This window comes from Mus pahari, chromosome 20 (genome assembly GCF_900095145.1).
Source record: "Mus pahari chromosome 20, PAHARI_EIJ_v1.1, whole genome shotgun sequence".
NCBI lineage: Eukaryota > Metazoa > Chordata > Mammalia > Rodentia > Muridae > Mus > Mus pahari.
The window spans coordinates 34,511,238-34,535,127 of NC_034609.1; the positions used below are offsets into that span (position 1 = coordinate 34,511,238).

A 23,890-nucleotide genomic window follows, 5' to 3' on the forward strand; every position below is an offset into this window, starting at 1 on the left:
TAAGGGATTGTAAACACTTCAGTTTTAGGTGACAGATTCTCTGGAATAATGTTACCACATCTACTTCCTAGAATTGAGGGGGTTCCATGTTCTCTTCTTTGATTATAGAAGCAATTAAATCTCTTTGAACAAAGTAACAAAGAATATAGAAAACCTAGATTTGGAAGTTTTCTGTGATGCTCCTTGAAATATTATGAAGGCTCTCTTTTCTCTTAGCCACATGCAAAGCCTGTTTCTCAGCACTACCACAGTTATTTGAAATATGCTCAAACTTGTAACAGAGTTCCCTTCTGTGACATAGGTACTGAACTTGCAAAAAGGGACAGGGGAAGGGCTTGAAACAGTCTTGTTTGTGAGAATTCCTCACTGCATTTCTAGTTCTTCTGTGGGTTCCTGGACACAGGATCATTTAGCACAGTCCTAAATCCTAGCTTCAGTCTGGTCACCAAGAGCCCACTTATGCAGCCGTAGACTATAGCCACTTCAGCTTGGCACTTATTGGGAAGTACATTAGCTCTGGCATGTCTCCTCTATACCAAATGTATTCTAGACTGTTGTGTCCAAGAAAAGTAACCAAACATGAAAAACAAATGTGTAGATTTCAGTATTAACTGATCTGTTTTGGGATGTGGGTGACAGCTTTGATTTTTAGGTTACCTTATGAACACATTTGCTAGCATGGGAAACGTTCTTCACTGTCCTTGGAGAGAATTGTATGCCTTACAGTATTGGTACTAGCCCTGGAGACTGACCTGGATGAGCATCCTGTTTGCAGGGGTGAACTACAAATTTCATCTTTGTATCTTTTGGTTAACTTCTTGGCTAAGGTAACAGACATATTTAGGACAATGAAGAATAACCTGTCATTGTTTTCATTTTCTGCATCCCAACACCCCCACCTCACAAATGTTAATAAGCAGCATAGTATCACCATAGTACACTTTTCTTATGCTGGAGAATGTTCATCCTGTCCTTACATCTGTAGGCACACATTGAGGAGGAGCAGGTGAAGAGATGGGCTCAGCTACTGCTGAGCTGGGGGTGGTTTGGCAGCACCTCCCTTCTTGTGCCACTTTCTTTTGATCTCCAAGGTGCTGATCTGTAAGCCCCTATGTTCGTCAATATGGGGCTTTCTCTTGCAGTCCTCAGCAGTACCAGCACCAGGTACTGTTCACAAGGAGCGTTCCCCTTTTCCATGTCAGTCTGTTACACATCAGCATTTCCCTGTATAAGACTCTTGGCCTCTAAGCAGTTGTCCATATCTGAATAATTATACACACTTTCTTCATATTTTGATTCACCTGTTTTTAACCTTTGCACACATCTACCTCCTTGTCTTGTCTGTGAATGACAGATTATAAGAGGAGGGGGAGTTATTTTTATCATGTTTCAAAAGATCTATGCCAAGATTTCTTTTGCACACCAAGAACTGAAGCTTGGAGCACTTCTCAGGCCAGTTCTAGTGCCTTACACTCCAGGATGTCCAGCATCGGACTGAGGTAGGATGAAAGCAGAATGTTCAGTTTATAGGTTCTCATCCCCCACATCAGCCCTCTTTGCTCAGAATAACCTAGGTGTGGGGTAAAAAGTTCTGCAGCTCATTTCACTGAAAGCTTTTCTAGCTCATACTTAACTCTCTGGTCAATGCTTAAGATATATAAGACACCAGTGCAACTGCTATAAAGATCTTTAAATTCACATTTAGTGTGTGGTTCTGCTCAGCTCCCTTCTGTTCCTGTGTAGTATCAGCATGTGATCCTGAGGACATTCTAGATATTGGAGTAAACAAAATCTTTTCTTAAGAGCAAACTCAGCTGACTTTGGACACATGGGGTAATTGTGTATTTTATGACCAGAATTATTTCTAGATGGCTGGATTTGAATTGAGATTTTCTTTTCATGTATTAGGTGTATAAATGAATAAAAAGACATTTCCATAACTATTGTAATGTTCACTTGTGAATATTCTTTAATTTAGTTATGTTATTTGCCTTCTCAAAGTATAAAATATCTCTGCTGCTAAGGGGTTTAGAAACCAAGGGAAGGGAAGAGACAGGCTTTGTGTGCAGTATGGATGTGAGTAAAAAGAACATGACCCACTACCATATATGCATGTAAGCAAGCCCATGTTTATGTAAAGGAGGAACAAAGGGTTAATTAGCTGGAGATTTAATATCAAAATATGAAAACCTTAAACAATTTACAACTTTTTAAAAATAAACTGTTGAAAATCCTCATCATGATCCCACTGAGATCAACTGGTAACATCCTGGGAAATAGATCACAATCTCACTGGGTAAGTGATCCATAGATTAAACCCCCTCTTCAAGGAGACCACAATGTTCAAGCAGTCTACAACTGATGTACCTACTTGAAAAAGATAGTCCTCCATTCTATGTAACCTGCAAACCTTCATTTCTGACTTTGCTCAAGCACTCTTCCATAATCAAAGGAAGATTGGATACAAGTTACCAAATACAGATTTTTCATGGGAAGCATTAGCCCTGTATACATCAACCCCTGGCCCTTACAGGGCTCCCCAATTCCTGATCTCAATCTCTTTGTAGTCAGTAGGTTTCTATGACTCAGAATCACAACTGCTTTAAAGGCATCATGTATTGGGTTGAGCCTGCATAGATTTCTGTTGCCTCAACATTTATGTGTGTATATACAAAATGCACAGAGCTGGGTGTGGTGCTGCACACTTTTTATCCCAGTTTAGTCTACAGAGTGAGTTTCAGGACAGCCAGGGCCTCAAGGGGAAAGAAAGGAAAACACAGAAACTTGCCTTGGGGTGAGTGATTGAACCCAGGGCCCTGTACGCTCTAAGCATACATTCTATCATTCATCCACACTCAAGTCCCAGTCAGGCATTCTCACAAAGCCAATCTCAGTCACCCGTGAGTTTCAAGGTTCCACATTCTCCTAGTTGCTTCAGAGGACAATACAGAGATAATACCCATACTGATGCTTCCTGACAAGCCTGCTACTTACGCTCATTTTAATCTCACCAACTGGGACTGAGGATATATAGTTCAGTGGGAGAGGGCTTGCCTACCGTTCCCCAGGCTCTCGAGGTTCATGCCTGGCACTACAAAAAGAACTACACAAAGTAAATGTTAACACTCCCACTGCCCCCAATCCTGGAAGCCCTGCTGTATGAAGGTAACCAATCTGGGCAGTTTCTGCTTTATTATGAGGGAATATTTGCATACTTTCCTATACAAAGCATCACACATGTACTTCTTGTTTTCTTCATTTAATAGTCACCTCACAGGACTTTGGCCCTAGCACAGCACTGACACCTGACACCTCTCACCAAGAACACCCAATTTGCTGGTTTTAGGGGATATCTCTCACATACCACACCACTAAGACCACAGACCACTCCTTCCTACTTGAGCACAGCTTCCTGGTTTCATCTCTACAGTTCCTAGGTCACAGCTCTTGGCTGGAGCCTGTCTTCTACCCTGAGCCTTCCCATCTTTCCCAGGGTGATTTTAGTGTCACCATGATGCACAGCTTGACCCAAGAATCCTGCATCCTGAGCTTCANATCTGTTTATCAAGTGCAGAATGGCCACGGCCACTTGATCCCACAAGAAAACCCAGCACATCCAAATGCAAACACTTCCTCATCCTCCATCCTTCCACACTGTGTCTGTCCCCAAGGNTCCTCATACTAGAATCCAGAGTGTCACCTGGTTTCTCCCTCTCTCCTCTCNTCCCCCATCATTTCTCAGGACCTTCCCCNTCTAGTCTACACCCTCGATCTCACACACATCCGTCTACTTCTCTCCAAATCCCCTGCNGACATATGTGGAAGCTCCTAGGCTTGTAGCTTCTACTTTTAGCGCACACCTTGGTCCCACAGACCTCAGTCCACACACAGGCCTGAGTGAATAACAGTCTTCCACAATGGAAATCTTATTTCACCGCCCTTCACACAGCCTTCCAGTGATGGGCTGGTGCTTGCAGAAAGAAGTCAAAGGTCCTTACTACACAGTGCAGCCCTTTTCACAAGCTGGCTTATCTCTGGCCTCACTGTTCTTGCCTCTCAAACAAGTCAGGCTTAACTCTCTCTTCCATGCCCAGGACCTGTTTGCTGTGCACTGTCTAACTGGCAATGTTCTGCCACTTGTCTACTGAGCAAAGCTACCTCCTCAGAACACAGCCTATGGCAGAACACTGATGTTACAGACCCAGTTAAGGAACTCTTCCCCTTGACGCCTTGACCTTCTCCCGGCATTCCAACCACCTAACTATCTGTAAGCTAATAAAACGGGTAAGCAACACAACTACCTGGACGAGAATCCAGACTCCAGGAACAGATGTGAAAGTCAGATTTTCCCATCTGTTACACGGTCTAGGAATATCTACCTCATATGTCTGTGGAAAGACTATTATCAGGCAATGCAGGAAAAATATGCAAGTAGCAAGTAGTGCCACAGTAGCATTCATGAAATAGTACCCCACCCCACCCATTAAATACAACTGTGAGCAAATGAAGCTTGTGGGTTAGACAGATGGTACCTAAGGAAGACTAGAACTGTATGATGGTAGCTGTGTCTCCAGGTGATCAGAGCTTTCTTGGAATTGCAAGTTGGTTTTTCCCACTACAAGATACCAGAGCCAAAAACAGGCTAAGGATAAGGGAAGGCCAGTAACTGGTGGTGCAGGCCTTTAATCCCAGGCTTGTTAGGCAGAGGCAGGCACATGTCTAAATTTGGGGCCAGCCTGGTTTTAAGACCCCATTTTAAACAAACAAACATCAGTACCCAGGCCAGTGCCAGTGATGGATGGAAAGACACGTTTCCTCCTTGGAAAACACATGCTAGGCACTACTCCTTATTATATAGTCTTTCTGTTAATCCAGTGCTCCTACTGAAGCTATTAGAGCCTGTCTTCACATCAAGAAAGAGATACCAGACCAGCCCCACAAAGCAATACTGCTACCACTTGTTAGTAGCTGTGTGAACAGAGAGTTCTATACAACTACCAACACTTGGGCCAGGAGTAGCAACACTAGCCTGTATAATAGCTAGCACAGTCCAAATCAACAACTAACAAAGCCAGAGTTTAATACATAATCAAGAATTAACAGGGCTGGAGAGATGGCTCAAAGGTTAAGAGCACTGGCTGTTCTTCCAATGGTCCTGAGTTCAGTTCTTAGCAACTACATGGTGGCTCTTAACCATCTATAATGAGATCTGGTGCCCTTTTCTGGCATATAGACATACAAGCAGGCAGAGTGCAGCACACACAATAAATCTATAAATAAATAAATAAATAAATAAATAAATAAATAAATAAAGAGTTATTAAGACAGCTCAAGGTTGTAGGAAGAAACACCAGCAAGTTATGGCCAACTAATACACAGTGAATGGAACAGCCAATACCAAGGAAGCCAGAGTCAGTGGTGACTAGAGAGGAGCCTGAAATCCCCAATGGTGGGCAGGGTCTGAAGAGTGCTTGCTCATCTCTCTGGCTGGGTGAGTGGGACATGTAACAGCATGTGGGCCCTGAATTGGCTTGACCCATTATAGTCAAGAGAACCAAACCAATTTGGAGAGATCTTATCTGTTATCAGTTTCTACCACTGCCCTATAAAAACACTGGATACGGAAAATTCAGCCACCTTTTCTTGGAAACCCCTCTGATCTGGAGAGTTACTCCCATTTTTATTTCTCACTTTTCCTCAGTCACTGTATAATTAAAGCCTGTTTTTTTTTTTTTTTTAATTTTTAAATTTTTTTTGCTTGTTCCCACTGGAGTTCTTGTCTCCTAGTTTTCACTGGCATGAGACAACAAACTCCAGAGCCATTGGCCCAGGTTGATCTTTGAAAACTATGAATGTCCTGGCATCTTGGTCATGTACAACTGGTCCATGAAAGGACCAGTTACTCTAGAAAACCCATCATCATCATTGTCATTGTCATCTTCTGTTCCTACTCTATGCAGCCCTTTCAAAGATAACCAGATGAGAAGAGACAATACAGCCGTGGGAAAGAACACTAAGACTCACCCCTTAGCTGGAAGACATGGCAGAAGAAACAACAACAGAGGAGTTTCAGGAGGAATAAACCATGTCAAAGCCCAGCCTGACAGACTGTTGGTTTAGTGTTCATCTTGACCTACAACAGTGATGAGGTGAGAGCAGAAGGGATTAAACTAAACAAGAATCAAAGGGAGGCTCTGGCTTCTTCTCCAGCAGGCTAGACGGCAAAGCCAAAGAAACCTCAACAGCAATGAGGTAATCACGCCAATGAGAAAGACACCGGAGATGCAGAAGACAAAAAGCAGTAAGCTTAAAGTGATGCACATCCTTTAAAAAGTTCTTGAGAGTAACTGTAATACTCTCAGTTAAAACAACTTCTGTGGAGCAGCTCCTCCTAAATCAGCCCCAGCAAAGGGGCAGCACTGATGTGACTCCAGAGTTTCTTCTGTTTGGCTTTAGCCACAGATGGGTTGCTGGTCACAAAGACAGGTGGACCGCCACATTCCCCCAACACAACAGAACCCCAACGGACACTTGCTTACCAACAGAAGGTCTGTGTGGTGACTCAGGAGGGAGAGGCAGGTAGATCTCTGCCTTCCAGGTAAGCCAGGGTTACTATTGAGACTCTAAAAATAAATGGATGGATGGACAGATGGGGAAGGAAGGACAGAACCTGCTGGACATTGTGACCCAACTGGTCCAGACTGCAGATTTTCCTTTTATTTATTTACTGTATACGAGTACACTGTTTTCATGCACACCATAAGAGGGTATCCCATTACAGATGGTTGTGAGCCACCATGTGGCTGCTGGGGAATTGAACTCAGAACCTCTGGAAGGCTCTTAATCACTGAGTCATCTCTCCAGCCCGACTGCAGATTTTTTTCTTTTTTTCAACAGGTGCATTAGGAGGTATCAAGAGAGCTTCAGAGAGTTGGGCTCACCAAGATGGCTAACGGGTAAAAGTCAAAAAACCTGGGAACTTGACTGATCGTCTAGGAACGATCCCTGGATTCCTCTGGAGGAGAGAAAGGCACCCCCCCCCCAAATTTTCTATTGACCTTACACACAAACAAAGCCAGTAAATATTAAAAATGTGAAGTCAGTTTTTTTAAAGTGATGCAAATCCCTGTGGCTTTCAAAGTTGACCTCAGGCTTTTCTCCCTGCCAGCGGCCCTCGCCTACCTACGGACATAATGCATGCAAAGTAGGCTTGGAGACCGTGGACTCGCACCTCGGGATCACACACAACCGTCACCCCAAGTCACCCACTGGAAACCCCACGGCCCTGACTAGGTCTCTGACAGGAGTCGGTGAAGCAGAGCCGAGCCGCACAGCGCAAGGTGGGAAACCATTCCACCTGCAGAGACGCGGGGACCACGGCTGGCCGTGACAGCGGGTGCCCGCCAGCCCGCCCGCCCGCCCGCCCGCGCCGCAGCCCGCGCCGCAGCCCGGTCGGCCGCCCGCCCTGGGAAAGCCCGCGCGCAGGCCCGGGTCGGCCGGCGCGGCTCCCCGAGGCCCGCACAGCTCCGCCGGCTCAAGCCCGGCGCCCGACCGGTGGCACCGCCTCAGAGACCCGGAGGGACGGCCGGGAGGGAGCCGGAGCCCAAAGCTCGGACGCCAGGGGCGTGCGGGGCGCGGGAGGTCGCGGCACCACAAGGCCGCCCGGCCCCGCGGGTCCCAGCCGGCTTCCTACCTCACGGGCCCGCGGCTGGCGGGCAGCGCGCTCAGCAACGCCTGGCGGAAGCGAAGGGCGGCCCGGCCGCTGAAGAGGGTCTGCGCGGCCGGAAAGGGGGCCAGGGCATGGGGACGGGGCGGGACGCGGAGCGCAGAGTTCCGGGAGCGCGGGGGCCTGCGACCTTCCGCGCTTTACGGCCCGCGGCAAGGGTAAGGCGGGCGCGCGCGCCGACGCGCCGTGACGTCACCGCGGCGACCCGGCCCGCACGTGCGCTTGTTTGGGTCTCGCCAGGCCCCGCCCCTCCCGCGCCGCCTCCGCCTCCGCTCGGATGGCGCCGAGTGTGCGGGGAGCCGCCGCGGACCTCCGTCCCCGCTCCCGGCCTCCCGCCGGCCTCCGTGTGTGCCCAGAGCCCGGGCATCGGNGCCGGGCCAGAGCCTCGNCCNAGTGTGGGCAGTCCGGGTGATCGTCTGCCGCCAGGCCTGAGCCCCGGTCCTGCGCGCGGGGCCCGCGGTCGCTGTTGTTCGACCCTGCACGTCGCTTAATGCCTTTCCGTGCTTGGCTTGGGCAGAAGTTGTTCTGNNGGCCTGGCCGCACNTCNGAGNCCNAATCAGCCGACCTGATTTCCCGTCTTACTCCTTGCGGCTGCCCAGAGGGAAAGCTTTGTTCACTGGAGCCTCAGAAACCTCTTCTGCCTTCCATCCCCTCCAACTCGCATCACACCCCCCAGCTTCCTTCACAGCACAGTCACTAGCTTAAATATATGTGTCGCTACTACACTGGTGTAGACGTGGTCCTCTGATCTCTTGAGGATCGAAGTTACCCTTCATCTCTGCCTGAAAAATTGCTATCCATGAAGCCAGAGGGTAGGCCCTAAGCAGTGCGCGCCCTCCAGGGCCAGGTGGCCTGTGCGGTTCTAGTAAGGCAGAGCAGGGCTGGACACTCCAACGACAACTTATGCTGTAGACCCAGATGAGAAGGCTCGAGTTTACTGAGAGCAGTATCCTCACACTCCGGGCTGATGCTCACAAGGTTCTGGGCAGGGAATTCCTGAGGCGAGGACACACAGGCCCCCAGGTCCCTCAGCCTTTCCTTTGTCACTCTTGCCTTTTCTCAGCCCCTTGGCCCCTGTGACAGCTGATGAACTGAACAGAAGCAGGTCCGAGGAGAGGCCCTGGGCCCAGCCTACTGCTTCCACACAACCATCAGGAGACACACAGACACAGTTATGCAAGAGTTGCCTGCTACCAGATATACTCCTTAGGCTGTTAATGTTGAATGCCTTGATGCTCTGAGGAGAACAGGAGAGTCACAGGTGAGGACCCAGGAAGGACATCCAGGGACCATCGCTGGCTAGGCCAGTGAAGAGAGCCAGTTGATGAAGGCAATGGCAATGGTTGAGCCAGGCACCGGCTGCAGGGCCATGCTAGCCATGTGTGGGACACCCAGGAGGTGGCACACCTATGCCCTCTCCAGGACAGAGCCTTACACACATGGGAAGAAGCAGCCCCTCTTAAGAAACCCATGATGTACCTCCCAACTTGCCGCAGCTTCCTGTAAAGGGGTTTCCCTTCCAATCCTGCAGTCTCACCTTGCTGGGCCCCAACAAGCCAGAATCTGAGGACCCCATCAACAAGGCCTGTGTTTAAGTTGGCTCACAGCTCTATAAACTTGCAAGGGGTAAGAGACACCCCCCCACCCCCCCCCACCCCCCGCTGCTGGGCAGTGGTGGCGCACGCCTTTAATCCCAGCCCTCGGGACTCAGGAGGCGGATTTCTGAATTAGAGGCCAGCCTGGTCTACAAAGTGAGTCCCAGGACAGTCAGGCCTATACAGAGAAACCCTGTCTCAAAAAACAAAAACAAAAAAAAAAACAAACAAAAAACAAAAAAAAGAGAGAGAGAGAGAGAGAGATTCCCTCCGCTTATTACAGAGAATATTCGACAAGTACAAACCTGCAAACTCTTTATTAAATTCTCCCATTTCATCTGTACAGAAAAAAATGCACATTATGTTCAGAATCTCAGTAACATCTCAAAATTACACAGCATGAACATGTAAAAACAAGGAACTGCAGGGAATTTATACATAGAAAGGAAATCCATTTACAAAAGAGGTTTGTTAATTGTACTTTTCTTTCAAAAAAAAAACAAAAACGAAAAGCAAAGACAGGTTAGAGGCCCAAGACCCTGCACAGCATGCTGTGCGCTCCGCCTTTCCGCTGCCACTGACCTGCTGCTGGGAGTAGCAGTCAGGAAGTGCTCTCACCACCGTGCTGCCAAGTGACCTGGGACCTGTTCTAGCAAGGACCCCATGCTCTGAGGTTCTCATGTCAGTGTGGGCTGGGAAAAGGTGAAACATGACATAGAGACACGGTCTGTCTGCACACCCCTCACCTAGGACGCTCTCCGTCGCCTGGTGCTCAGTGCCCAGGTGAGGATGTCAGAGAATCCCCCTTCACCACCTGCAGGCACAGACAACCGTATCTCTGTGTTCTGCGTGACAAGCAACCCCTAAGCCCCCACAGCAGTCTGTCTGCTCAGAGGAGTATGTCACCCTGAGGTTTAATCTTGGTTGCTTACAACTCACTGTTGTTTGAGGTCTGGGTAGCAAGAAAGGAAATTTGGCTTTAGACTTGGTTACCTAACAGGTGATCCAGGCCCTGTGTGGAGAAGCCAGGGAGAAGTAGAGCTGGACAGATGGCAAACCAAAGACCTGGAGGGAAGGGGAGGCCAGAGGATCAGGTACAGCCCCTTGGGAACTGAAGCCAAGTAGGGCAGAGATGGGTCAGGAGACCTGGGCCCTGAAGGTCACACTTCAGATCTACTAAGTGTGCCCAAAGAGCAAAAAACTCAAGAGGGTGTTTGGAGCTGTGTTGTATTTTCCCACTCACAAGAAGAAATACAAACTTCCCAGAATCATGGCACTCAGAAAGCCATGCCTTCTTTTGGTTCTCTGGCCCTGTCTCGGGCTGCAGGCTGCCTGACTGGGCTGGCTGACTTCTGAGATACTGAACTGGGGGCCAGTGGGAAAAGCTTGTTTTGTTTTGGGGCAGGGAAAAAAGAATAGAAGGGATGTTTCTTTCCAGAAAGTCCAGAAACAGTACCACAGCCTCTAAGGGAGGCTGGGGTTCTGGAAGTCACACTGATGTACAAGAGTGACTGCTCTCTAGCAAGCTGAGGACACTAATCATACAACTCCACCCTAGTCCTAGTGTATGAGAATCAGGGCATCTTCCATCAGCTGACTTCAAGAAACAGGAAGACATAAAAAGTTGGATAATAACTTTCTGCCAACTCATCTGGGACAGTGGACTGCATGCTCCTACCTAAGAACAGGAGGTGGCAGTCATGGTACCTGTACTGAACTGTTATCACCTGATCACTAAATGCCACCTTATCAGTGGCTCTGGAGTGCCCTTACTTACTAAGGATGCATGGCTCTGCAAGCTGGCTTGATCCCCCAGAACCAGGACTGGAAATGGTGGTCAGAAGTTCTCTGGGAATGCAGAGGTTTAAGGCTTTCCCAGGGTCAGACTGCTAAAATACCCCCGAGAGCAGAGACAACAGTCAAGTTCAGGGACCGGGTAAAAAGAGATGTCTTGCTCCTGAAGTCCTTGCACTGGAAGCAGCCCAACAGAAAAGTTTAGTTTGTCTGGTTCTTGGCTCACTGATAGATTTCTGACACCCTGGTCCACAGATACCCTGGCCCTGGCCCAGGCCCCGGATCTTTGAAATAGCAAAGGCAAGTGTACCACCAATGGTCCCCAAGACACTGGCATGAGCTGGCAAGCTAGCCCACAATGACTTAGCAGTGCCTGAAGCCTTGGCCTACACCCTCTTAACTGCTATTCTTAGGCAATGAAAGCAGAACAGAGAAGGACGAGGCTCAGACTTTGGCTAGCACTGTAGGTCAGGGTTCTTCCCCCCCCCTACAAGGTTTCTTTGTGTAGCCCTGGCTGTTCTCGAACTCAATCTGTAGACCAGGCTGGCCTTGAACTCAGAAATCCGCCTGCCTCTGCCTCGCAAGTGCTTGGACTAAAGGCATGTGCCACCACTGCCCAGCCAGGTCAGGGTTCTTGACGAGTTCACGTCTATTTAATTTATACCCATGACTGACTCATGAGAGCACAGAGCTCACTCCATTAAGCCCAATGAGCTACAGACTAGGTAGCCCTGGGTTCCCTAGACATAGCCTAGAAATACCTGCTTAAGGCCAGGCCTAGGACCATCAAGTCATAAGAACTACTCCAAGGAACATGGTCGCTTCCTTGTACTAAGCAATTCAAGACACCAGTAGCTATTTTTTTCTATTTTGATCATTTCTAATGGCAAATAGATTAAGAATCAAACTCCCCAAACCCACCAAACCTCCAAATGTGCTGCAGGCAGTGTGGGTTCCTGTCGGTGCAGAGACACACATCATAAGGGTGCTAAGCACACATCAGAAGAGAGGCCACAGGGATTAGAGCTATGATTCTACCCCAGTCCAACAGTAACATCAATGTGACACGGAGACTCTCGGGGCTGGAGGGACAGAGGGAGGGAGCGAGGGAGGGTGGGAACTTTGGATTGGCTCAGCCAGCTAGCAGTGGAGGAGGACGCTTACAGAGCAGGGGTTTTAAGTCTCATCAAACTCAAGAATCCCAGGACAGCTGCTGAGAATCAGGAAGACTCTAAAAGCAGTAAGTAGGGGCCCAGGAAGCCTCCCAAGCAGTTTCCCCTGGTGACTTCTATTACCCTAGGCAGGGGATACACAGCTAGCCCTGGAAGTCACTGCCACCAGAAAAGGCAGCAGAAAAGAAAACCACAGTATTCAAATGAATGTCAGTCAGGTCAGACACGGAATGACTTGGAGCAACCGACACAGCCTGCACAGAACGCATCTGAGGAAGACACATGGCCCGGTGCAGCAGCATCTGTAGGTGCACATGGGAGGCAGGAGCAGGGGGCACCGAGAGGGCCTGGGTCTGTGCGGACAGTTTTAGGCACATGATTTATAATACTCTGTGGACATCTAACAGGTTAATAAAATATATATTATATAAATATATCTCCTACTGTACATGCCACCCTCTGTATAGCCACTGTGACACCAAGGCCCAAACTCAACAAAGGGGAACTGCAGTGCCTGGGCTCCTCCCTCCTGTGCTCCAGCTCTGTCATCTGCACACTGGAGGAGTGAGGGAAGACGGCTGGGGATCCTGCTCCTGAAAAGCTCAGATTATAGAAAGTTGTCAGATCACCGGTGCCTACTGGAGTGGGTACACGCAGTAAATGAACAGAAAGGGGGAAAAAGAACGAAGAAAATCCTCCATCTTTTAATGCAATCGCTTCCCACACCCTTCACTCAGAGGCACAAAGGAGCTTTTGGTCAGGACGTCTGCCTGGCATGCACAGAAAGCCAGGGTTCAATGCCAGCCACACACCAGAGACCACGCTAACTCTTCAGAAGCCATCTCTTCTGGCCTGCACTGTTGCTCAGAAAACTAAGTGAAGCGAGTCCTACACCTGTTCCTTCCTGCCCTGCCACCCCCACCCTCATCTTAGAAGCCTCACACCCCAACTTAGTAACTACTTCTTGTTGAGTAGAGAACTTCCAGGGAACCCCACATTTAGCAGGGTTCATAAAGATGAGGCTGCTCCACCCCATCTTGGAGGAAGATATGGCTGGGCCCCTGCTGGCTGTGCACCCTGCCTGCTTCAGACCCAGCTCCCTCCCTGGTCCACTTCCACTGACACAGAGAGGCTCCCGCCTGCACTGAAGTGGGCGAGCACAGAAATGCCTGTTGCTATGAGACTGGGTCGCAGTGGCTCGTCTGGGGTAGAGGGCAGAAGGCATTGCACTGCAGTGGAAGCAAGCAGGCCCTAGAGTGGGCTGCTTAGTGTCCCCACTACTTGCTGAAGTCCCTGCCTTGATGTGGCCCAAAGTTGCTTCTGGGAGAGGAAACAGGCATCTCAATGATCAGGCACCGCATGTGCATCTCTCCTCCAAGTCCTGCTCACACCTGCTGCATTTACATCAAAGAATAATCCTACTATTTGAGTCAAGACTGAAGGAGAAGTTCTACTATATACACTTTTTCCTTTTTAAAATTTTTTTGTCTTTTGTTTTTTTTAAAAAACTTTGAGTTGCAGGTCAGGTGAGTCGGTTCTGGAAGTACCAGCAGTTCTGTAGGTATGACTGAATTGTCTACAGGCAGGTAAACCTTCGCCAACAGAAGCTACCACCAAAGCAGCCAGCTGCCGACGCTGCAAAGGCAGCTGGGAGGAGGAGGAGGACACCGAGGACATGGCCAAGTCTGGATGGGAAGATGCAGTGGGCACCTGAGGCTGCTCTACTGTGGGTGTCGGTGCCACCGTTAGAGGGCGCAGTGAGAGGGTACACTATACAGGACGGCTGTACAGGCGGGCCTGGGCGGTGGCTCCTTGGTGGTCAGGCCTGCGGCTCTACCTGTCTTTCAGCTCTCGCGTCACTCTCTTGGTGATCCGTCCACACATCAGGCCAATCAGGAACAGTATGCAGATGCTCCCGCTGATCACAGACAGGATGTAGTTCTTTGAGGGTGACGTCATCACTTGCATGGCAAGATCAGAGAAGCCATCTGCTGGAGCCACCTGAAAGGAGACAGCAATGTGACCCTCTGAGGGTAAGCTGGGGTGGCTTAGCAGGGCTATGTATGTCTAAGTTGTCCCTTGGACACCTACTAGTTCAATTATCTTTTTTTCTTTAGTTTAAATTAGAAATCTTTTCAATTTTAAAAAACATTTTGGTTTTTTGGGATAGAGTCTCTTTATGTAGCTCAGGCTGGTTTGTAACTCAGAGTCTGCCTGCTTCTAACTCCCAAGTGCTAGGATAATGACACACAGCATAAGACCTGGACTTTTCTTTTCTTTTTTAAATCATTACTGCTATTCTTGCCCTGTGCATGTACTTGTATGTGTAAGATGTGAGTAAGTTAGTGCACACAAGCCGGGGCGACACGCGGAGGTCAGAGGACCACGCCATGGGGTCAGTTTACTCACTCTCTCTGACTAGGCCCAAGGGATTGCCTCTGGTCTTCAGGGGTTTTACCCACTCAGCCATCATGTACATCCTAATTCTTATCTTTTAGTTCATGGGGAGAGAGAAGGGAAATCAACACAGCTTTTTTTCTTTTAAAATTTTTTTTTAAGATTTATTTACTTATTATATGTAAGTACACTGTAGCTGTGTTCAGACACTCCAGAAGAGGGCGTCAGATCTTGTTATGGATGGTTGTGAGCTACCATGTGGTTGCTGGGATTTGAACTCCGGACCTTCTGAAGAGCAGTCAGGTGCTCTTACCTACTGAGCCATCTCACCAGCCCTTTTTTTTTTTTTTTTTTTTTTTTTTCCGAGACAGGGTTTCTCTGTGTAGCCCTGGCTGTTCTGGAACTCACTCTGTAGTCCAGGCTGGCCTTGAACTCAGAAATCCACCTGCCTCTGCCTCCCAAGTGCTGGGATTAAAGGAATGCGCCACCACGCCTGGCTTCAACACAGCTTTAACACTCTGGATCATAAACTGCAGGTTTCCCCTGCGCAAACTGAGACAGAGGAAGACACCAGGAGGCGCCATCATCCTCAAGCGCTGCCAACGCACCAGCAGCTCCTAGTGCTCAGACAGGACCCTGAAAGGCTGAGACCATGTTTTATTTTTTTTTCTTTTCTTCTCTTTTTCTTGTAGCTATGAAGTGTCATTTTGACATCCTTGTTGCTGTTAGACGAAGGTCCTGCGGGCTGGCCACAGACCTGTGATGCGCTCGCCTCACCCTCCAAGCACCGGGGTTGCAGCCACGCACACACTCTGGCTGGTCTCTATCAAGTTTCTTACTTTGACTTTACCTATTAACTACCATACTGTAAGTATTTCCACATCACAAAACACTGTGTAATCATCACCTCGAATGACAGACTATGCTTTACCATACACCAATCTTAAGACATTTATAGTTTAACTGTTTTTATCCTCAACTCCCACTGTCTCTACCAATGAAGACCTCGTGTGGTAGAACCAGGATCAAAGGTTTCCTAACTGCACACAAAACTGTTCCTTTGGGTACCATTCCAGAAGCATGGTAAAGGGACACCTGATGTGCAGTGTAGGGAGGGTGAGACTAATGAGATTTGCTAGCACACGACAATCAGTGAGTGACTCTGCGTCACTCAGCCACAACCTAAGGAGCTCAAAGGAGAGGAAGACAACATGGGAAGATGACGTAATGTCTGCTGTTCTACCTAACCTGGGGCTTCACACGTGTCTTCTTTCTTTGAGGAGGAGTGAAGGGATGGCTGACAGTCATGATAAATAACCTTTCTGTATTGGAGTCTGGGAAACTGAGACAACGCTTTGTAGACTTAGTCTGTTGTGAGGGAGATGGTATTTCAGGGTTCATAAACAGTCCAGATTTAGAAACAATAATTTTTTTTTCCTTTTGAGACAGGATCTCTCTACATAGGCCTGGCTGACCTGGAACTCACAGAAATGGGCATGCACACCACCACGACTGGCCCGATTTTTGGAATATACCTACTGCTCAACTTCTAGTCAAGAAAACACCGATGACATATGCCACAGAGATAAAGGGTGGCAGAGGAGGCTGCTGTCAGAATCTCTCTTGGTCTTTACCTTGGCTGCGTAACTCCACATTTCAATCCGGTCATTGAGGCGCTTTTTGCACTCTGGCTGCAACCTCACTCGCTTATCTTCCAGGGCCTCCATCAGGCAGGACATCTCTGTGGAAGCAAACGAGTAAGAAGTTTCCAACTGCACAGAAAGAATTCTGTAAAATCTGGGAGAAGATTCCCAAGCATCTGAGAACTCAGCTCCTTAGGACTAACAGAGTCAAATTCTCTCTAAAAACCTTTATCAAGATCCCACAGGTGAGCAGTGTCAGCTGCTCAAGGTCCCTAAATACCTTCCATTTCCGTTGGGTGTCCCTGGCTCAGAAACAAGCTATGTGTCACCTGGGTTCCAGATGCTGAGGAGCTTCAGCGGTGACTTTATGGCCCCTGGGATGCTCAGCTTGGGAAAGGGGGAGAGGGTATGATGGTGACTGGACTTTTTTTGAAGACAGAGCTTTTACGTAGCTCTGGCTTTCCAGGAACTCTCTCTATAGACCAGGTTGGCCTTGATCTGCCTCTCTCTGCCTCTAAGTGCTGGGATTAAAGGTGTGCATCACTATGCCTAGCTGTACCTGAATTATTGATTCTCTAATAAATAACTCAAATTTATTTTTTCATGAAATCTCTGGCTCTAGTCAGTTCAAGCCTACACAACTGTTCCCATACCTAACACCAAAGCCTAGCTTTACCATCAAACAGACATACAGAGATGCTGTATGTCACTGGTAATCGCCACAGAACACAGTAGCTGCAACTGGTAACTCAAAGGTAGCTTTTGTTCCGCCCAAGGAAGTTTAGACGGGGACAGACTGGACAAACATTACTCACGACGCCCACGGCCAGGGGTGATGGCTGCACAGTGGTGTTTAATGTCCAAGGCACATGCTGTGTGAAGAACTGGGTCCACAAAGATGTCTGCTTTGCTTTCCTTCAACATGTTTAACACTTCCTGAAAAGGGAAGTTCATTGTGGAGAAAGCATTGTAGAAGAAAGGTATCCAATCTGCTGTTCTAATGCTCTACAGAACATGCAAACAAATAAGCCAAAAAGTGAAGGTGAACCAGAAACTATTCTGGGATAGGAGGGTGGTAATATGACTCAATGTGCACAGAATGTAGACTTTTGGCATCTGATTTAATTTGCTAACTACCTCTGAGGAATCCAGGATAGTATGCTCAGACTGGATCATCAGCCAGGGTTCTTGGCATTCTGGCATGCCACATTATTTTAAAGTATGTATACGTTAGTATTTTATTGATATAATAATCTGTTACTTTTAAAAACCTGAATAATGTGAAACTCAAATATTAAATTGAGAACTTTAATATACAGCCTGCAAGTTGATCCTTTTGAGTTCTTTTTGTTTTGTTTTGTTTTGTTTTGTTTTGTTTGTTTTTTCGAGACAGGAGTTCTATTTTTCAATCAGGTGGTTGGAGACATGGCTCAGTGGCTAAGAGCACTTGCTGCTCTCCAAGGGGACCTGAGTTTGGTTCCTACCACTTACAACATCAATACCTCTGGCTTCCTTGGGCACCAGGGACTTATGGGCACATATGCAGAATAACACATACACACAGCTTTTAAACAGACTTAATTATTCAATCGAGTCATGGTATATTTTATAAAAGCTGTGTTGAATGTGTTTTGAGTCCACATTTTGAAGAAAGGTGTAGGAGGTGGTTGAAAACCAAACTCAAGCTGGCTGTGGTGGCATAAGCCTTTAGTCCCAGTAGTAGAGAGGCTGAGGCAGGTGGATCTCTGAGTTTGAGGCCAGCCTGCTTTAAAGAGTGCATTCCAAGTCAGCCAGGGAGACACAGAAAAACCTTTGTCTCATAAAACAAAATAAAACAAAAAAGTATCAAATACAAAATATAAGCCTTCCTACCCAGCACTCTATGCTGTTATTTCTTTTCAAACCATAATATGGTCCTTGACCATTATTCTATGTCTCTCGCCCAATAAATAATGTAATAGAATCAAAAGGCAAAGAGAAAAGGAGGCAAGAGATGCGGTGCGGTGAGGGTGGCTACCTTTTTACACAGCTCTGTCTTGATCTTGAGCAGGTTGACCTTCAGGCACTCTTCTACTTGGCCTGTTTGCTCCTGGGCTGCTGCTTCTTCAGCACATAGATTGGCAATCTACTCAGGAAACAAGAAAACAGGGCTATCCTAATGAGAAATAACTGGTTTCTAGAGAAGACCGACCCTGAAAACATAGTGCCTGTTGCTGACTCTGAATGGGCCTGCTTCTTGGGGACGGCTGAGAGACAATGCCACTGTCTTTAGAAACCTGGGCCTCTGAACATAACCATACTGATTCTCCCAAACATGTGTCCAAGGGACAGCTTAGCAGCTTCCTGTGGACTGTGCCGGACGCCCAAGTGCAGTTCTCCTTTCAAAGTTCCAGGTCAATTCTGAAAATGAGTCACATTTTCTTCTGTGATTCCACAGAAGGAAGTTCAGCTTCACATGTGTTGCATGTGACATGAACTCATGGACTTTCCAAACAGGATCTTCAGAAGAGAGTAAACCATTTTCTTTAGATAGCTTTAAGAGCAATCTAAACAGGGCTCCTCAGGTGGCCTTTTCTAGCCGAGTAGACCAATTATGTCCGAGGACAGGCACTTAGAGGCATTAGGAGAGCACTCTTATATTTCCAGTAAGACTTGAGGGCTCTGAATGGCCACCCAGAATAATCAGGGAGGACCACAGTGCATGGAGAAGTCATTATAAAAGACTATTCTTATTCAATAGTAGAGAGTGCAAGCAGTACTGCCGTGTAACAGACTAATGCCAAGTCTGCTTCAGCGTTATGTAGAACTTGGAAGTCTTACACCAGACAAGCCTGTAGGTAACCCCGAGTTAGGAAGAATGGTCAGTATAGAACTTTCTTCTGTCACCTCTTGGGGGAAGCCCTCCTATGCACGCATAGCCTACCTCATCTGAGCAGTGCAGCTGGAGCTGAGGGTCCAGGCGGTAATCCAGCGCAGACTCCTGGATGATGATGCGGATCTGGTCCTCACAGTCTGAAGACAGGCGCTGAAGATGACAAAGGGAGACCAAATCAGCACACCTGAGAGATCAGATTTTTACCTGAGCCCTCACACCCCAGCTTGGGGAAGGCATAAAAATGACAACAGGAGAATGCTAGCGATGTCCATGGAGAGAATGCGAATCAACACAGCTCTATAGAGCCTGGCCAGCATACCTGGTCAGCATATCTCAGCTTGAGGCATGAGATAACTTGGCCTTCTAGCTCTGAATCATCCTTGGCCTTAGTCAGGATACCGTGACAGAACTTAGGAATGTCAGCTTTACAGGCCTTCCTCAGCACAGGGTTTAAGCGGTAATCTAGAATGAAAACATGGTAGTATATGAGAAAATGGTTCACCTGTAGATTTTCACAAATTTTTGGAAATTCATCTTTCAAAGGGGGCATATTAGTTGGGGTGCAACTAGCTGGGGTGCATATTAGCAAAGAGGGAGGTGGTGGTGCAAGTCTTTAATCCCAGCACTCAGGAGGCAGAAGCAATTGGATTTCTGTGAGTCTGAGCTAGTCTGGTCTACAGTATGAGTTCCAAGACAGCCAGAGTTACAAGTTTGAGGCCAGCCTGGTCTACAGAGTGAGTTCCAGGACAGTCAGGACTATACAGAGAAACCCTGTCTCAAAAAACCAAACCAAACCAAAAAACAACAAAAAAACAAAAGAGGGGTTGGGGTGGGGGGTCATGGAGACATCCTATGTCAATAGTCACGAGTATAAATACTGATTTGTTAAGTTAGCTAATAGCAGATGAGGTATCGTGCCAGGATTGATGTTGTTTTTAAAGGAGGGACAGACTTCCTGCAGTTCAAGGAACACATCCCTTCAGACAGGGAAGGCATGACAGCAGGCCTGCCAGACACATGGTTTTGAGGCATGAACTTCACAATCCTCCTGCCTCAGTCTTTCATGTGCTGGGATTAAATGCATCTGCTACCACACCTATTCTCACCAACACTGCTAATCAGCTCAAGGGCACTCAGGAACCCTTCACCTCTGCAGCTGCTCTGCAGGGATCTGTGGTTCAATATTTAAAAACAAATGAAATCATTTGGATAGCAGAAACATTGTCGGTAATAGATAATTTTGAAAGAAATATCTAACCCTTTTTGTCCACTAAGGTACAAGGTTTCCCAGGCAGGAGCTGAAATTTTCCCTCTGGAAATTATTGACTGTGCTCACGAAGTCTGAAATTCTAGAGTAACTCTCTAGAATTACTGTCCTAGGGATTCTAGTGTTGATTTATTTTCTATGTTTTTAAGTCAGCTGTTCAGCTGTTCGGCCCCTTCCCCTTGACCTTCATTCTATTTGTCTGGAAAGCCTACAAAGGAGGAGAGTGCACAGCTCAGATAACAACACGTCCTGCCAGTTCTACTTGGGATGCATTCACAGAAGCCGGGAAGCTGAGGGGAGAGGGTACCTGTGTTCTGGGTGATCTGACGCTTGGTTATCATCTGTTTGCATTTGGGATCCATCAATTCACTGTTCTTATTTTGTTTTAAACACTGCAACATAGTTTTAGAATCTGCTTCTGGACAGAACCGCTGCAAAAAAATAAAATAAAATGATATGAAAATGGCACTCTCAAACTGGCAACTCATCTCCCTGTGATTGCTTTCCAGTTACCAGGGAGCTCACAGAAGCAAGAGTCAAGGCTTCACTTGACATAAGCACAGTACAGCTAAGCATCAGTATGTGCCCAGCCCCCGTGTCCCTCTTTACTGTTTTTGTTTGTTTGTTTTGTTTTGTTTTGTTTTTTCGAGATAGGGTTTCTCTGTATAGCCCTGGCTGTCCTGGAACTCAGTTTGTAGACCAGGCTGGCCTCAAACTCAGAAATCTGCCTGCCTCTGCCTCCTGAGTGCTGGGATTAAAGGCATGAATCACCACGCCCAGCTCCCTCTTTATTTTTTATCTCCTGCATTTCTCTCTGCCAACACTGGACATCAACCATCCAGGATGTAAATTCTGCATGGCTTGGTTCCTATTACTATGGCCATGTTACATACAGTACAGGCCGTTTCACAGGCGTCATTACTTGATGAGTATGAACACAACAGTCACCCTGCCCTCAGGCCGTCCCTACACAACCAGAGGTAGTACTTAGAATAACTGTTAACTAACGCGGACAGGGATTTGGGGTGAGGATACACAGTGTGAGCACTGTAATCCAAACGTGAGGCTTGCCCTGTACACTCTTCCTTCAATCAGAGCTCAGTCTGAGGCTGATAATGAACTCCATCTGTACTTGTCAACCTACGTGTCTGGTCACAGCAACTCAAACTCTGCTTAGGACCCTTCCTTTACCATAGGTCTCCTTTCTTGTCTTAGCATTCATGCTTTTCCCCCCACCCTTCCTCTCTTTGGCATGTGCGTGCACACACACACAAATAAACAAACATTAAATTCCCATTATCAGTTATTGATAGAATCTAGTATTTTAAAGGAAGTGAAAATTTTATTAACATTTCTTTGCAATTCCTTAATTTTAATTTCTTTGTGTGTGTGTGTGTGTGTGTGTATGTATATATATGTGTGTGTGTGCGCGTGCATATATATATATAATATATATATATATATATATTATATATATATACCCATATGCCTATTAAGAATATTCACTGGAAGCCATGTAGTGGTGGCACACGCCTTTAATCCCAGCATTTGGGAGGCAGAGGCAGGTGGTTTTCCGAGTTCGAGGCCAGCCTGGTCTACAAAGTGAGTTCCAGGACAGCCAGGGCCACACAGAGAAACCCTGTCTCGAAAAACCAAAAAAAAAAAGAAACAGAAACAGAGGTTGGCAGGTCTTTCTGTGAGTTGGAAGCCAATCAGTTTACACAAAAAGTTCCAGGACAGCCAAGGCCACACAGAGAAACCCTTTCTTAAAAGACCTACACCAATAAACAGCCATTGGTGGGTCTTTTGAAGCAAATGAATATATGGAATACCCACACATTCTGCAGGTTAGAGATGGCAGTGGACAAGGGCATTTGCCGTTCTTATCGAGGAGCTGGCTTCAGCTCACCACCCCACGTGGCAGCTTACGACCACCTGTAACTTTAATTCTAGGAAACCCAATGTCCTTTCTGGTCTCAGTGGGCCCCAGGCACATATACGGTATCCATTCATATACACAGGCAAAAGACTTACACATAAAGTAAAATGTAAAAATCTTGAACAGAAAGCAACATCTTGAGAGTGTGGGAAATGATCTGAAGAAAACACTGGATTGTGGCTTTCTCAGCCCACCTATCCTGGCAACCTATTTAACTGTGCTTCGTTCAAAGCAAGCTAGTTAGCTCAGTTCTGTAATCTTCCCAACATGAGCAGCATCCATGTTGCATAGAGGGCTAATGGACACTCTGGCTGTTCCACTCCCAGAGACTCTGGAGCTCAGGAATGCATGAGTTGGCAGGTGAAGACAGGGCTATTGGACTGCAGACCACAGCCAAGGGCATCACCATGGTGGTGTGTTTAACCGGACACAACGGGAAGGGGTCACACTGTTATTGTGACTGAGGTCACCCTTGGTCTTGTACCTTAATCATCTGCTTGCAGACTCGCATCAGAGTATAGTCTAGCTCTGGGTCCATCATCTCCGTCTCCTGCAGCTTAAATACTTTCTGGTGGCAACGGGTACTCAGCTGCTTCTTGTTTTCTTTTAGACATTCAATAATCTGTAATAGAAGAGTTACAGCTGAGTTAGGAAATAGATCAGAAATTCACAGTTCATCTATTAAACAAACAGTTACATGTAACACAAGAGTTATGGTTGAGTTAGGAAGTGTGTTGGGTTGAAAGTCATCTATTCTGACTGACACACTCACTGTTTTTCTAACCCAGGACCTTTTGTTTCTAATCAGGCAACAGGAGTAAGATTCTCTCTCATTAAGGAGAATTACTCTCATGGATTTATATAACCTTAGGGCCAACAGTGAACCAAATGACAAAAATTCAGAGTGATTAGCAGGCTGTACTGAAATCTAAAAGGGACTCACTTAGGCTTTCTGATTTCTCCTGCTTTCTTGAGCCACTCCTTGTGAGTATTCCTCGTGGAGCACACATTTGACTATTCTGACTAGAGAACAGGTATAAAGTCTAGAAATTTGATTAAACTCAACACATATTTTTTAAAAATAGTGTTAGATGCTAAGTGTGAACTGAACCCAATCCTCCGTGGCAAATCCCATCTTCAAGGCAAACTATGAGGAGCTGTGACAGCAGAGGTGGAGTGACATTATAAAGAGCGTCACAGGATGGATTTTAAGGTAAAGTGTATACTGAAGCAGTCTCCTTACTCTACCAAATGCTTGGTAAGACATGTAACCAAGGAAAGCAGTACCAAGTCAGGGCTGCAGCATGAAGTCATAACACTTCTCTGAAGGGTGTTAGGCACGCCTAGAAACCATCAACTAGTTAAATCACACTAACACCTTAAGAAATGATACATAAGCCAAGAACTCAAACCTAAGAGGTAAAGATAATAGACCACTCAAAGAAAAATGCAAAACCACATGTCCTAGAAGCAATATAAAAG

The 23,890-nt window shown here is 47.0% G+C and overlaps 1 protein-coding gene across 1 annotated transcript in view; it reads right to left on the bottom strand.

The window, feature by feature from the left end:
- Nucleotides 1-13,779: 13,779 nt before the first annotated feature.
- Nucleotides 13,780-23,890, bottom strand: part of Glg1 (golgi glycoprotein 1) — a 95,779-nt gene continuing 85,668 nt past the window's right edge. The window contains exons 19-26 of the mRNA XM_021220115.1: nucleotides 22,893-23,030; nucleotides 20,777-20,900; nucleotides 19,522-19,664; nucleotides 19,251-19,352; nucleotides 18,345-18,452; nucleotides 17,143-17,263; nucleotides 16,319-16,425; nucleotides 13,780-14,288 (exon numbers count right to left, since the gene is read on the bottom strand). Of these exons, the coding sequence (XP_021075774.1) occupies nucleotides 14,121-14,288; nucleotides 16,319-16,425; nucleotides 17,143-17,263; nucleotides 18,345-18,452; nucleotides 19,251-19,352; nucleotides 19,522-19,664; nucleotides 20,777-20,900; nucleotides 22,893-23,030 (1,011 nt within the window). The 3' untranslated portion in view covers nucleotides 13,780-14,120. The remainder of the gene's footprint in view (nucleotides 14,289-16,318; nucleotides 16,426-17,142; nucleotides 17,264-18,344; nucleotides 18,453-19,250; nucleotides 19,353-19,521; nucleotides 19,665-20,776; nucleotides 20,901-22,892; nucleotides 23,031-23,890) is intronic.